The 14,448-nt window shown below is 40.0% G+C and overlaps 1 protein-coding gene across 1 annotated transcript in view; it reads left to right on the top strand.

Moving 5' to 3' along the window:
- prkn (parkin RBR E3 ubiquitin protein ligase) overlaps window positions 1–13,580 on the top strand; it is a 134,572-nt gene extending 120,992 nt beyond the window's left edge. The window contains 3 exon segments of the mRNA XM_051648078.1: window positions 8,052–8,138; window positions 9,645–9,762; window positions 13,471–13,580. Coding sequence (XP_051504038.1) covers window positions 8,052–8,138; window positions 9,645–9,762; window positions 13,471–13,580 — 315 coding nt within the window.
- The last annotated feature ends 868 nt before the right edge of the window (window positions 13,581–14,448 follow it).

Here is a 14,448-nt window from a genome sequence, read left to right as displayed (position 1 = left end):
TGTATATATATATATATATATATATATATATATATATATATATATATATATATAAACTCAGCAAAAAAGTAACGCCCTCTCAATTTCAACTGCTTTTATTTTCAGCAAACTTAACATGTGTAAATATTTGTATGAACATAAAAAGATTCAACAACTAAGACATAAACCGAACAAATTTCACAGACATGTGACTAACAGAAATTTAATAATGTGTCCCTGAACAAAGGCGGGGGGGGGGCTCAAAATCAAAAGTAACAGACAGTATCTGGTGTGGCCACCAACTGCATTAAGTACTGCAGTGCATCTCCTCCTCATGGACTGCACCAGATTTGTAAGTTCTTGCTGTGAGATGTTACCCCGCTCTTCCACCAAGGCACTTGCAAGTTCCTGGACATTTCTGGGGGGAATGGCCGTAGCCCTCACCCTCCAATCCAACAGGTCCCAGACGTGATCAATGGGATTGCGATCCGGGCTCTTCGCTGGCCATGGCAGAACACTGACATTCCTGTCTTGCAGGAAATCACACACAGAACAAGCAGTATGGCCAGTGGCTTTGTCATGCTGGAAGGTCATGTCAGGATGAGCCTGCAGGAAGGGTACCACATGAGGGAGGAGGATGTCTTCCCTGTAAAGCACAGTGTTGAGATTGCCTGCAATGACAACAAGCTCAGTCCGATGATGCTGTGACACACCGCCCCAGACCATGACGGACCCTCCACCTCCAAATCGATCCTGCTCCAGAGTACAGGCCTCGGTATAACACTCATTCCTGCGACGATAAACGACGAGTCTGACCATCACCCCTGTTGAGACAAAACTGTGACTCATCAGTGAAGAGCACTTTTTGCCAGTCCTGTCTGGTCCAGTGAAGGTGGGTTTGTGCCCGTAGGCGATGTTGTTGCCGGTGATGTCTGGTAAGGACCTGCCTTACAACAGGCCTACAAGCCCTCAGTCCAGCCTCTCTCAGCCTATTGCGGACAGTTTGAGCACTGATGGAGGGATTGTGCGTTCCTGATGTAACTCGGGCAGTTGTTGTTGCCATCCTGTACCTGTCCCGCAGGTGTGATATTCAGATGTACCGATCCTGTGCAGGTGTTGTTACACGTGGTCTGCCACTGCAAGGACGATCAGCTGTCCTTCCTGTCTCCCTGTAGTGCTGTCTTAGGCATCTCACAGTACAGACATTGCAATTTATTGTCCTGGCCACATCTGTAGTCCTCATGCCTCCATGCAGCATGCCTAAGGCAAGTTCACGCAGATGAGCAGGGACCCTGGGCATCTTTCTTTTGGTGTTTTTTAGAGTCAGTAGAAAGGTCTCTTTAGTGTCCTAAGTTTTTATAACTGTGACCTTAACCAGGGCCGGATCTAGGCATGGACAAAACATCTGTCTTGCCCACTCAATCAGAATTTAGGCAAAGACAGCATTAATCTTTTATTTTTAAAATTTTTTGCATTGGTTAAAAGCAATCTGAGGCAGGCTGTGTGTTGAGAAGTTTGAGGGAGGGCTGTAGACTGCCCCAACCAGTCAAAAAATAAGACCAGAAAATTGCAGTATTTTTCTGTTTTTATTGGCTGAAAGCAACTGCACTCCACACTCACGACTCGCCATCAGTAGCAGAGAAGCAGATTCTGACAGACACGACATGAGCGATAACATTAACAAGCAGAAGTATTTGCGTATAATGCATAGATTTTTGGTGCCTATAAGGAAGTTTGTTAGTGGCTCCGGCAGCAGTGACCGTGATGTGGCCACTGTTGTTTCACAAACTCCCTCCACCTCAGCCCCCCAAAATCACGATGCCGGTGGCAGTGAAATACTGGACCTAAATTTAAACGCACCATCCCAGCCAATATTAAATAGCTACCCCAAATGTGCATTTGGGTCCATATCACGGTCATTTAATGCTGGATGGTACCGTTCGTGTCCATGACTTAAATACAGCATTTTGCGGGTCGCATGCTTCTGTTTCCCCGTCATAAGTTCGGTGTCGCTAACGAGAGAGATGTCGTTTTTCCCTCGCGTGATTATACCAATTGGAAAGCAGCACTGGAATTTGACAGGGGTATGCAGAAACATGCATCCAGCCACTGTCACGTGCAGTCTATGGCAGCCTGGTCCGAATTAAAATGTCGGGAGGTGTCTGGTAAAACTATAGACTGCATGCTAGTGGGCAAAATGCAGTTGGAAAAAAACAGATATTATGTGAAAAGCATTGGAGGTGTGGTTACATTTCTCTGTGTAAATGAGTAAGGGCTGCGTGGAACCACAGAAACGTCAAACAATGATACATCTGCAGGCCTCTTCCTTAACTTGTTTGAATACACCTTAGAAAAGGATCCATTTCTGGCCGATATAGTAAAGGGTATACCAAAACATGCAAAGTATCCTTCTAAGGACATTCAGAACGAAATCATTGAAACACTGGCTGATAGGGTGCTTTCTGAGATTAAGTGCAGATACACAGATGCTGACTCAGCAGGGTGTTGCCTTAAAAGTGATGGGACACGAGACAAGTGTAATGTGGAAAACTTGTCTGTAATGATTAGGTTTTTGTGCAGTTCCTTGCCAGAGGAGCATTTGATTGGGTTGCTTGACTTGCATCAACTAGATGCTGAATACATTTCCACTCAAATATTGAACCACCTCTCAGCTGCTGGCTACAGTGCTGACAACATAGTTAGTCAGTGCTATGATGGTGCCTCAGTGATGAGTGGGGTACGAGGCTGTGTACAAGCTCTGCTGCAAAACAAGCTTGATCAGTATATACCTTACATTCATTGTTATAACCACCAGCTATATTTAGCAGTTGTGCATGCCATCCAGTGTGATCCATGTGGGAAAATATTTTTTGACTTTGCCAGTTCCCTATACAACTTTTTACATCACCACTACGTGGCTGAGAAGTATGATGGTCCTTGTCTTAAATGATTATTGGAAATTCGATGGACAAGCCATTATGATGTGACAAGGTGCATTATTGAGAATGAAGATATTCTTCTCAGTATCCTCTCAAACATTGCAGAGGATGATTTTGCCACCACTGATCTGAGCACAGAGGCAGCAGGCCTTTTAATACAAATCAAAAAGGAACAATTCTTTTGAAACAGGGACATTTTTAGTCTGGGTACTTGGTGTCCTGAAACCAGCTAATGCTATTCTCCAGTCTCAGACAGTGGACATGTGTAAAGCTGGTGAGGTTGTCAGTGCATCCTTGGAGTCCCTAAAGGCATTTCGCAGAGATGAGTTTCCGACGTGATGATTTTCACCCTTCCAAGAGAAGAAGAACTCTGAATACACAACTAGATGACAGTGTTGTGTATTCCACAGTGGGCCACACTGACTGTAATCATTTTACAATACTCCCCAGTCAGTCTCTGAAGAGATCCTTGCTTTCCATTCTCGACAGGGCCATTGTTGAAATGGAAAATAGATTTTCCACAAAAAATGTTGAGAGTAGGCAGAGCCGCAGGAGGAGCAGGGATTTGAGACTCAGAAGGCATAGCCAGAGATGGAGCGGGCAGAGCCACTGGAGGATCAGGGATTTGAGACTCATGAGGAGGAGCCAGAGGTAGATTGGGCGGAGCTGCAGGAGGAGCAGGGACTTGACACTCAGGAAGAGGAGACGGAGGCGGAGGAGGTTTAGGGAATTGAGTCTCTGGAGGCGGAGCCTTAAGGGGTGGAGCAGTAGGAAAGAGAGAGAAAGCGGCTCAGGAGAAAGCGCTGCAGGAGGCGGAGTGGGCGGAGCTGCAGCAGGCTCAGGGAATTGAGTCTCTGGAGGCAGAACCGCAGGGGTTGGAGCAGTAGGTGGCTAAGGAGATGCTGGAGGAGGAGTATCAGAAGAGGCAGACACAGTCTCGGGAGAAGGAGTGGGCAGAACCGCTGGAGGAAGAGTTTCAGAAGAGGCAGACGGAGTTGCTGAAAGAGGAATCTCAGAAGGAACGGACAGAACCGCTGGAGGAGGAGTCTCTGGAGGAGCGGGGAGTCATGGAAAATTCAGAAGGCAGAGTCGTGGAAGACTCAGAGTCTCTGGAGGAGCATGGAAGACTCAGAGGGCAGAGTCGCTGTGGTCTGGCAGTGACAGGGAAACAACCTCTGTGGTTATAAACACGGGCAGTGACAGGGGAATGGCCTCCATGGTCTTGGGCACTGGCAGTGACAGGGAAACAACCTCCGTGGTTGTGAACACAGGCAGTGACGTGGGAACGGCCTCCGTGGCCGTGGGCACTGGCAGTGATGTGGGAACGACCTTGATCATATGTGCAGATGTTTGCATACAAATAAAACATCTGCACATATGATCATGCATATTCTGTATAGATGTATGTTATTAGCAGGTATTTTCTGCTTTGAGGGGAAATCTGCAGAACTGTGCAGAATGGAGTCATGATAAAATGTGTTAAACAGAGCTGAGAGTACTGTACTCTTATTAGTAGCAAAAAGCCTTATCAATTAAATACTAACTAAAACTAGCATTCTGCCATCTTTTTGTTTTTCTATATTAGAATATATATATATAGAGAGAGAGAGAGAGAGAGAGAGAGAGAGAGAGAGAGAGAGAGTTTTTTTTTTTTTTTTTTTTAAGCATAATTTCCTGTAAATCTGCTTTGAAATTATGTGTGTTGTGAAAAGTGCTATACAAATAAAAATGTCTTGACATGTTTCAGTCAAGGACTGCAAAGTGCCATTAATTTCACACTAAGAGGGGTTTCAGACTGTTCCTCTCTTCGCATCAAATGCATCCTCCCTGCCTCAGACACCATAGGAAACAGTTACGCTCGAGAAGGACACCAGTGATGTGGATAATAAACATGAATGGTGAGAGGTAACAAATGATAGCAGGGGTGAAAAAAGACAAAAGAACTGTCAAAAGAACTCTGTTTCCTCATCATTACAGCAGAGAGTGAAAACAAAGATGCATCTGTCTCAAGATCTTGAGAGAATCTATCATGTGCACCACAAATAATAAAGTTCAAAAACATGATGCGATGCCTCTCTACTTCACAGTGTGGGTCTCTGAAGAAATACTAAATCAACACAGAGTTTCAAAAGAGCTGAAGATGAGATGTATCCTAAACCCCAGAGTAATAGTTCCTCACTTTAAAAGCTTGCTGCAAAGAAGGTCATGGAGAAAGGCTTCCCCCTAGTGTGGAGTTTGGATAGCTATTGCATGGGAATGCAGTTCCTGAATCAGAATATCATGTCAAATCCTGGTGAACTCAGTGATATTTTTTTGCATTTAAACAGAAATTTTTGAAATTATTTTGGGAAAATACGTTTAAAATGTTGTTCACTTACATGATATAAAGACTATACAGTCATATCAGTCTTAAAGACAAGGCTGCTTTATTCTACATATGGTGCTAGGCACACATTCCTGAGTGCTGCCATGTTAAGATCATATTAACAGTTGAATATTACTCACTTCATCTCTATAATGCTCATTATTGGATGCTTTTAATTGCAGAATAAATTAATCATGGCTGACAGCAAATTGGGCATTTCTACAATGACATGAGTAACAAAGAGCTTCTGTTTATGTGTGATGCTGCATCCATACCAGTTGTGACACCTGCATCTAGATGTCAGCGTAACATTATCACAAAATATTACCGAGTGCACTTTTAACCCCTTACACTCTGGTGCATTTTTTGGGCTGCCGCCCGCAATTTTTCACACTCAAATTTAAAAGCTCACCATTTACACATACGGTGGACTAATTGCAAAAAATTGGTCTAATTTTTAAGAAAACCTCCCAAATTAAAAAAATACTCCAATTATTCATAAATAATATTGTATGTGTTTATAATCTTATGATACAGAACAGAATTTATAATGTAATTTGTTTTATTTATTTATTTTTATTTTTTTATTTTTTTACATTTGTGAACATGCAATTCTGGTTCTGTTTATTCTACCTTGCTTTGAAAAGTCTTATTTCATTCCACTAAATGGCAGCAAGCACTAGAATTTTTTTTTCTTTATCACATTATACAGATCTGAAATAAAGGTGGCGCTCTAACGTAGCCCTCACAGATGTCCATTGACATTCAGTCTAATTTTTTGTTCATGCTCCACCCCCATTGTTTCATCAAATAACTCAGCCTCTGAGTGGACTAGAAGCTCACATGTTATCATCAATATTCGAAAACATATTTTTCTGATTATTTGTTTAGCATGCTTTTCCTGCTGGACGGCATATTTTGTTCTGGACATCTAAGATATAACATTGGATTTTTCAGCCAAGCAAAATCACATACAAGTACAAATGGCTCTTTTTTATTTTTTATTTTTTAAACTGCCTAAGGTAAGAGCAGATATAAACTTGGGGCTTACAGCAGCAGTGATCTGCACATAAAAGAGACGTTTGTATTTGATGACTTCATATAAATCATATTTCACTTTGTGATTATTTTGAAAATCATTTGAACTGTGGTGTTAGGGCAACAACATTAACTGTACAGTCACATTCCTGAGAATGTGAGCTTTCAATTGATATATGACTTGTCCATTTAGGTGCTATGTGAAAGACTTATATTTTCGTGTAAATATTTTTACCCCCTTACCTCTAGGGGTGCTAATTTCCAACACGTTTTGAGGCCTTATTTTGATTTATGTAACATAAATGCAGAAGTTATCTCTGAAAAGTTAAGATTCTAAGCTTTCAAATGATACCTCATATGCCTGACTTACACATACAGGAACTAACGTTTTAAGCATAAACTTTTTTCGCGATATAGTGCTCCCTTTTGAACACGCCGGTGGATCCGTGGAGGTATGGATATGATTTCTGCACCACTAGAGGCACCAAACAGATTTTCAAACAGATTTATCCAAAAGTGGACATGTAAAGAGGTGAAACATGTAAGGCTTTGGTATTAATGGTTAACATTACATCTTCCCACCCCTTGTGGCCTTGATTATACCTGCAGAAAAGAAAAGTTGTTTTAGAGGTGAATAATTACTACACTTTTATAAATGATTATGAAAACAACTGAATAAATGAATAAATTGTGCACAATGTGACCTAGGGCATACATTAAGAAAGTAAGTAGGGTCAATTTACTTAATGTTATCTATACATTTTTTTTTTTCTGAATAGCTAAACAGTAACCTCAAAATGTATTTGAACACTTAAATCACACTTAAAAAATTTAAAACCAAGAGGAATCTACACTTTTCTGAACCATTTTTGCAATTACCTTTTACCAACTGGTCTCGGTGTGACTTTTTAGTGTATGTATTAATTCAGGTGTACAAGCAGAGTAACCACACGTGTAGTTCGTCATATTAACTATGGGCATGTTCCACTAATGTTTGACAGCCAGAATATGATATTTTGTGTCTTCATTTTCAACACTATATCTATTGTTTTATCATTTAAAAACAAACAAACTTCTTTTTGTAAAATGTTTTGCTTGAAAGTGTGCTTGTGCTGTCTTTTTTTTTTTTTCCTACCCTTTTCTCCCCAATTTGGAATGCCCAATTCCTCTCTAAGTCCTCGTGGTGGCGTAGTGACTCATCTCAATCCAGGTGGCAGAGGACTAATCTCAGTTGCCTCCGCATCTGAGACCATCAATCCGCGCATCTTATCACGTGGCTTGTTGAGCGTTACCGCACAAGTGTGGAGGCTTCATGCTGTTCTCTGCAGCATCCACGCACATCTCACCATGCGCCCCACCGAGAGCTAGAACCTCATTATAGCGACCACGAGGAGATTAACCCATGTGACTCTACCCACCCTAGCAACCAGGCCAATTGGTTGCTTAGGAAGCCTGACTGGAGTCACTCAGGACGCCCTGGATTCAGCTTGCGACTCCAGGTGTGGTAGTCAGCGTCTTTACTTGCTGAGTTACCCAGGCCCCCGTGCTTGTGCTATCTTAACTAAAAATAAACACCACATTCTTTGTTATTTTGTTATCTTATGCAATTTAATACTTACATTTTTAAGTCTGACTTAATACTTTTGGGGCCACTGTATTATTTAATATCTTGACAGTGGGATTGTATGGTTTTATTCATTGCTGGTAACTGGTTTGTTGTTTGCGTTCAGTTTGTATTTTGCAGGAACTGTAAGGAGCAGTATCATGAGGGAGAGTGCAGACAGAGGACGGCCTCTGCGGCGGGCAGCACCCTGCAGGTGTGAATTTCACACTTTTGATATTACCTCATAACATATGCATGGACACAGTTCAATTTATCCTTGCTAGCTGATATCATCTGTCATTCCACAAGGTGAAAACACTCACCATCTGCTTAAATATTCCTTCTTTTGAGTTGAGAAGTCCAGAGAATATAGCTAACAGAGTGTCGGTGCTCGACAATGCCTACAAGCCATTCACAAATCATTTGATTCATAAAATAATCATAAAATAGGAATTTAAAGTTCTTTCAGATAATATCTCCCTCTGATCCATCTCACAGCGTTGTGTATGATCACTGGGGTGTGTTGGTGTGGGTCAGGTTTTGCCTAAATTGGTCCCCAAAAGAACAGTAAAACCTAAAATCACATGCAATATGGAGACCAGCCAATGATCCCCATGAGAAAAATGGCTTAATAAACATACTAAAGATGAAGTTACTATTTGCAAACAAATGCTGGTGGCAGAAAAGAACTGCTGGCGCAATGGGCACTTTGTTCAAATTCAGCTGAAAATGTTTATGGGTTAAAACTGTGTTTCCCAACCTTTTTTTTTTGCAGAAAGTACACCCACAGCATAAACAGTAAGGCTAAAGTACCCCTTCATCAACACAAAACCAAAGATGTGTGCCATCATTTACCCGTTATTATTAATATTGTAATATACCTGATGTACAAAATGAAAAGAGGAAGTTGCCGCTTATGATGTTTATGATGTTCATCAACAACAACCACAACAACCAAACATATTTGCTATGAAACTTGCAATTACAACTGACTAATACTGTTTATTATACAAAGGACCTTTTCAACTTGGTACAAACTATTTTATTGTTAGTTTTTCATAATTTTTGGTACTTTTGTAGACAGAACATTTTATAAATATATATGTTAGGCCTACATTTTTATTGTTTATATGCATTACTATTTACAAGTATTTACATTGATATGTAGATCAAGTGCTAAAACGGTACTGACTCTTTAAGACTACCGGCTAAGCGCATTAGACTTAAATGTTTCTATTTTGTTGTTCTAATCAACAATTGACTGAACAGAAAGGATATTAGTTTTAATATTGAATAAGTCACATATTACTCTATGTAGACCAATAATCTACACAGTAAAGATGCTTATTGAATGTCTAGTTTTTTTTTAATCTGTCAAATTTTTCAGGCTTTAGAAGTATAATTGTCCCTTTATAATAAACTGTATTACCATTAACAAACATTATTAGATTATACAATGCTTAAAAGATTATTAAAACCGCAGCACTGCTCATATTCACCATTCAAATCTGCTGCTCTTACGAACCCAGAAGTTGTCTGCTGTGTGATGTCATGGTAATTTTATTTATGTAATGATTTAATGAATATCTAACAATGCAGAAATGTTTGTGTTAGATTTAGGGTTTAAGGGATTGAAAATATAATTTACTAAGTATGCAAGTAAAATAAGTCAATGGAAAGACCCGACCATGATATAAAAAATAACGTGTGTGTGTTTCATGATTATATTGTAGATGAGGAAGCAGCCCTTTGTTCCCGCTGGGATCAGGCCTCACAGGAGACTATAGCTAAGACCACTCACCCCTGCCCCAAATGCCAAGTTCCTGTGGAAAAGGACGGTAAGACATTTCTCTTTTACCACTCTCTATATATTAAGCAGAATGTCCAAGCTGCTCTTTTCCATACAATGAAAGTAAATAACCAAAAAACGAAAAATGACAAAAAGGTTCCATAAAATCATCATAAAAGACGTCCGTATGACTGAAGCGTTATAATCCAAGTTTGCTGGAGCCATGCAATAGCTTTGTGTAAAGACAGGACTAAAACTCGTTATTCACTGAAAATCTTCCATTCAGCTTGGACATTCAGTTGTAAATAACTCCTTTTGTGTTTCACGGAAGAAAGAAAGTCATACAGGTTTCGAAAGACTGAAAAATGAGTAAATGATTACAGAATCGTTAGTTTTGGGTGAACTATTCTTTTAAAATTCTTGACTCATTTAATCGAATTAATAAAAGTTGATTTAAAAATGCAAAATAACTATGTTTATTTCCAAGATGATAACTGGACACCACTTATCACACCACTTGGAAAGTGACATGTTTCACATACTATTGTTTTGTTTGTTCATTTATTATATAAAAAAATTGTATGCAATATTCAGTGTATATTACGCAGTAAGCAGTACACTAGTATTCAATTCTGAATACAGCCAAAGCTTCACTGTGTTCCACACATGACAGTTTCAAACTGAACATTTGATTGCTTATTGACCTGTTTCATGTGACGTCACTGTATGACTGCGCCGCCATGTTTGTGACCAAAATTCCATATTTCTTCATTGTGCTGCGCTGTGGGATGCGGCAGAAGTCGACGAAATTTTTGTTTCTATTTATAAATTTTGAATATGTGATACTGCTGTGTAATCACCAGAGTTAAAATGTTATTTTTCTTTCAATAAAGTTTTATCTTTTAATTGACACGGCTTCATTTCACCAAAGTCAAGCAGCGATGAAGGGGGACAGCACGGATGAAAACATTATTTAGACATGTCAGATATCTGTACACGTATCAATTATATTTATAACATCATCAATTCGGATACAATTAAACTGGAAATGCACACAGGACGATGTTATTCATAACACCCAGACTGAGGTATGTCATAATTGTAACACACTGTAATAAATAAATAAAATACTATAATGTGAATATATACAGTGGTGCTTGAAAATTTGTGAACCCTTTAGAATTGTCTATATTTCTGCATAAATACGACCTAAAACATCATCAGATTTTCACACAAGTCCTAAAAGTAGATAAAGAGAACCCAATTAAACAAATGAGACAAAAAAATTATACTTGGTCATTTATTTATTGAGAAAAATTATTATATTAATAATAGTTACATATCTGTGAGTGGCAGAAGTATGTGAACCTCTAGGATTAGCAGTTCATTTGAAGGTGAAATTAGAGTCAGGTGTTTTAAAAAAAATGGGATGACAATCAGGTGTGAGTGGGCGCCCAGTTTTATTTAAAGAACAGGGATCTATCAAAGACTGATCTTCACAACACATGTTTGTGGAAGTGTATAATGGCATGAACAAAGGAGATTACTGAGGACCTCAGAAAAAGAGTTGTTGAAAAGGTTGGAAAAGGTTACAGAAAGGTTGGAAAAGGTTACAAAACCATCTCTAAAGAGTTTGGACTCCACCAATCCACAGTCAGACAGATTGTGGACAAATGGAGGAAATTCAAGACCATTGTTACCCTCCCCAGGAGTGGTTGACCACCAAAGATCACTCCAAGAGCAAGGCGTGTAATAGTCTGTGAGGTCACAAAGGAACCCAGGGTAGCTTCTAAGCAACTCTCTCACATTGGCTAATGTTAATGTTTATCAGTCCACCATCAGGAGAACACTGAACAACAATGGTGTGCATGGCAGGGTTGCAAGGAGGAAGCCACTGCTCTCAAAAAAGAACATTGCTGCCTGTCTGCAGTTTGCTAAAGATCACATGGACAAGCCAGAAGGCTATTGGAAAACTTTTTTGTGGACGGATGACACCAAAATTGAACTTTTTGGTTTAAATGAGAAGCATTATGTTTGAAGGAAGACACTGCATTCCAGCATAAGAATCTTATCCCATCTGTGAAACATGGTGGTGGTAGTATCATGGTTTGGGCCTGTTTTGCTGCTTCTGGGCCAGGATGGCTTGCCATCATTGATGGAACAATGAATTTTTAATTATACCAGCAAATTCAAAAGGAAAATGTCATGACATCTGTCCATGAACTGAATCTCAAGAGAAAGTAGGTCATGCAGCAAGACAACGACCCTAAGCACACAAGTCGTTCTACCAAAGACTGGTTAAAGAAGAATAAATGTAATGTTTTGGAATGGCCAAGTCAAAGTCCTGACATTAATCCAATAGAAATGTGGTGGAAGGACCTGAAAATGAGCAGTTCATGTGAGGAAACCCACCAACATCCCAGAGTTGAAGCTGTTCTCTACTGAGGAATGGGCTAAAATTCCTCCAAGCCGATGTGCAGGACTGATCAACAGTTACAGGAAATGTTTAGTTGCAGTTATTGCTGCACAAGGGTGTCACACCAGATACTGAAAGCAAAGGTTCACATACTTTTGCCACTCACAAATATATGTAATATTGGATAATTTTCCTCAATAAATAAATTACCAAGTATAATATTTTTGTCTCATTTGTTTAATTTGGTTCTTATTATCTACTTTTAGGACTTGTCATATTTATGCAAAAATATAGAACATTCTAAAGGGTTCACAAACTTTCAAGCACCACTGTAGTATACATTTTATGTGTATATACTAATGTTAGTCAATAAACAATGCATCTTAATATTATGAAGCAAAGACTTTATTTACACCACCAGACTACAATGTAAACATATTAGTCTTATACACTAATATGCCTTGGTTGCTTTCTGTGTATTCTTCATGAGTTAAAAGCAGCTCTTGCATTCATACAGATGGGATCATCACAGACGTTTTGTAATATTTTGACCAAATCAGCAGAAAACAACACAAACATTTATAACTTCTGAATGAGAGATCTTTACGGTTATGTAACGGTAGGCGTGTGCACTCGCCGGTGTTCTGAAATATTCGGTTTCTGTGATTTTCGGTTGCACTGGGCGGAGCATACATGAATATTCATGAGTTTCCTTTTTTTGTATTAAAGCAACATTGAAAATATTTGTGCCTGCTTGGATTACAATTCATTTAAACAATGTTTTCGGATAGGTAATTAAGTTTCAGCGTCAAATGAAGTCAAGCTTAAATGTTCTTATTTTCACAACAATTTTTAGATAGTGCATGCACTTATATTTTCAGTGTCGCTTTATCACGAAACAGGAAACTCATGAATATTCATGTATGCTCCACCAGTACAACCGAAAATCTCAGAAACCGAATATTTTAGAACACCGGTCACTCATCAGACTCTCAAAATATATTTAAATGTCCGCAAAAGTCAAATTTGGCAATATTTGTGCTGACCTCAGACCTGTATACACCTTTCCTGGGACTTGGCATGGATCATAAGCATTTTTTGAGGTTTTTCTTGACATAGTTTTACAGGTGTTTATCCATTTACCGCCATTGTTTCCTCCCGCTGATGGTCACAAATATGGCAGCTGCGGGGGAAAAGTGACGTCACTGAAACACTCTTGTGTCATTGGTTGGTATTCTTTGTATATTGTTTTTTATCTGTAACCTTGAAAAGTATGTGATAAATGTATCTGTGTCTTCTGACTGTTTGATAATGATCCCCTCGTTGTGGTTATCTCCTCAGGTGGCTGTATGCACATGGTGTGTCCGCATTCACAGAGTATGTTTGAATGGTGCTGGCTGTGTGGTGTGGAGTGGAACAGGGAATGTATGGGCAACCACTGGTTCGGATAAGCATGATACATTCTCACCGTGAGGTGAAACTCAGGGAATGATGTCCTGTATGTATAGCAATAAGGAACAGTTGTATAACACTATCAAATCATTAGCAAGTCATTAGCACTGTTATGAGGTAACTGAGGTACATATCATGGAAATATCTGACATTCAAATGCATATGTGGTAACCACGAATATTTTTGGTGTTGTCATCTGTACTACAATCTTATAAAAATATCTCAGTAAAATCCTGAGAGTCATGTTTTCCATGACACCACGGAGACTCCACATGTGAAGGCTCATGCTACCCTCCGCGATCAACACACAACTTACCACGTGCCCCACTGAGAGCGAGAACCACTAATCGTGACCACGAGGAGGTTACCCCATGTGACTCTACCCTCTCTAGCAACCAGGTCAATTTGGTTGCTTAGGAGACCTGGCTGGAGTCACTCAGCACGCCCTGGATTCGAACTCATGACTCCAGGGGTGGTAGTCAGCATCAATACTCGCTGAGCTACCCAGGTCCCGATGGAAAGCTATTTTGAGTTATTATTAAGACAGACCTTTTTTAGTTGAAGCCACGTTTCCCATTTTCTCCTTTACCCCACAAATGAACTCCATTACACTGGTGCCGAAACCTGGGAGTTTGGAGGAAATATACACCAGCATGGAGTCCTCACTGTTGGCGGAAGTTATCCAGTCCCTCGCCAGCATGCATCATGCTCAACATCAGGCCCTGCTTGAGCTGCGCCAGGACCAGGATTGGCGATTCCAGCAGATACTCCAGGCTCAAGCAGAGGACCGGCAGGCGATCCGGAGCTTACTGCACTGGGAGAAAGCCCCGGCCATGACCCCGGACACAACAGCCCCCATACCTCCAG

The sequence above is a fragment of the Myxocyprinus asiaticus genome, chromosome 21, assembly GCF_019703515.2.
Source record: "Myxocyprinus asiaticus isolate MX2 ecotype Aquarium Trade chromosome 21, UBuf_Myxa_2, whole genome shotgun sequence".
Lineage (NCBI taxonomy): Eukaryota > Metazoa > Chordata > Actinopteri > Cypriniformes > Catostomidae > Myxocyprinus > Myxocyprinus asiaticus.
This window is presented reverse-complemented; position numbering and strand designations above follow the sequence as displayed.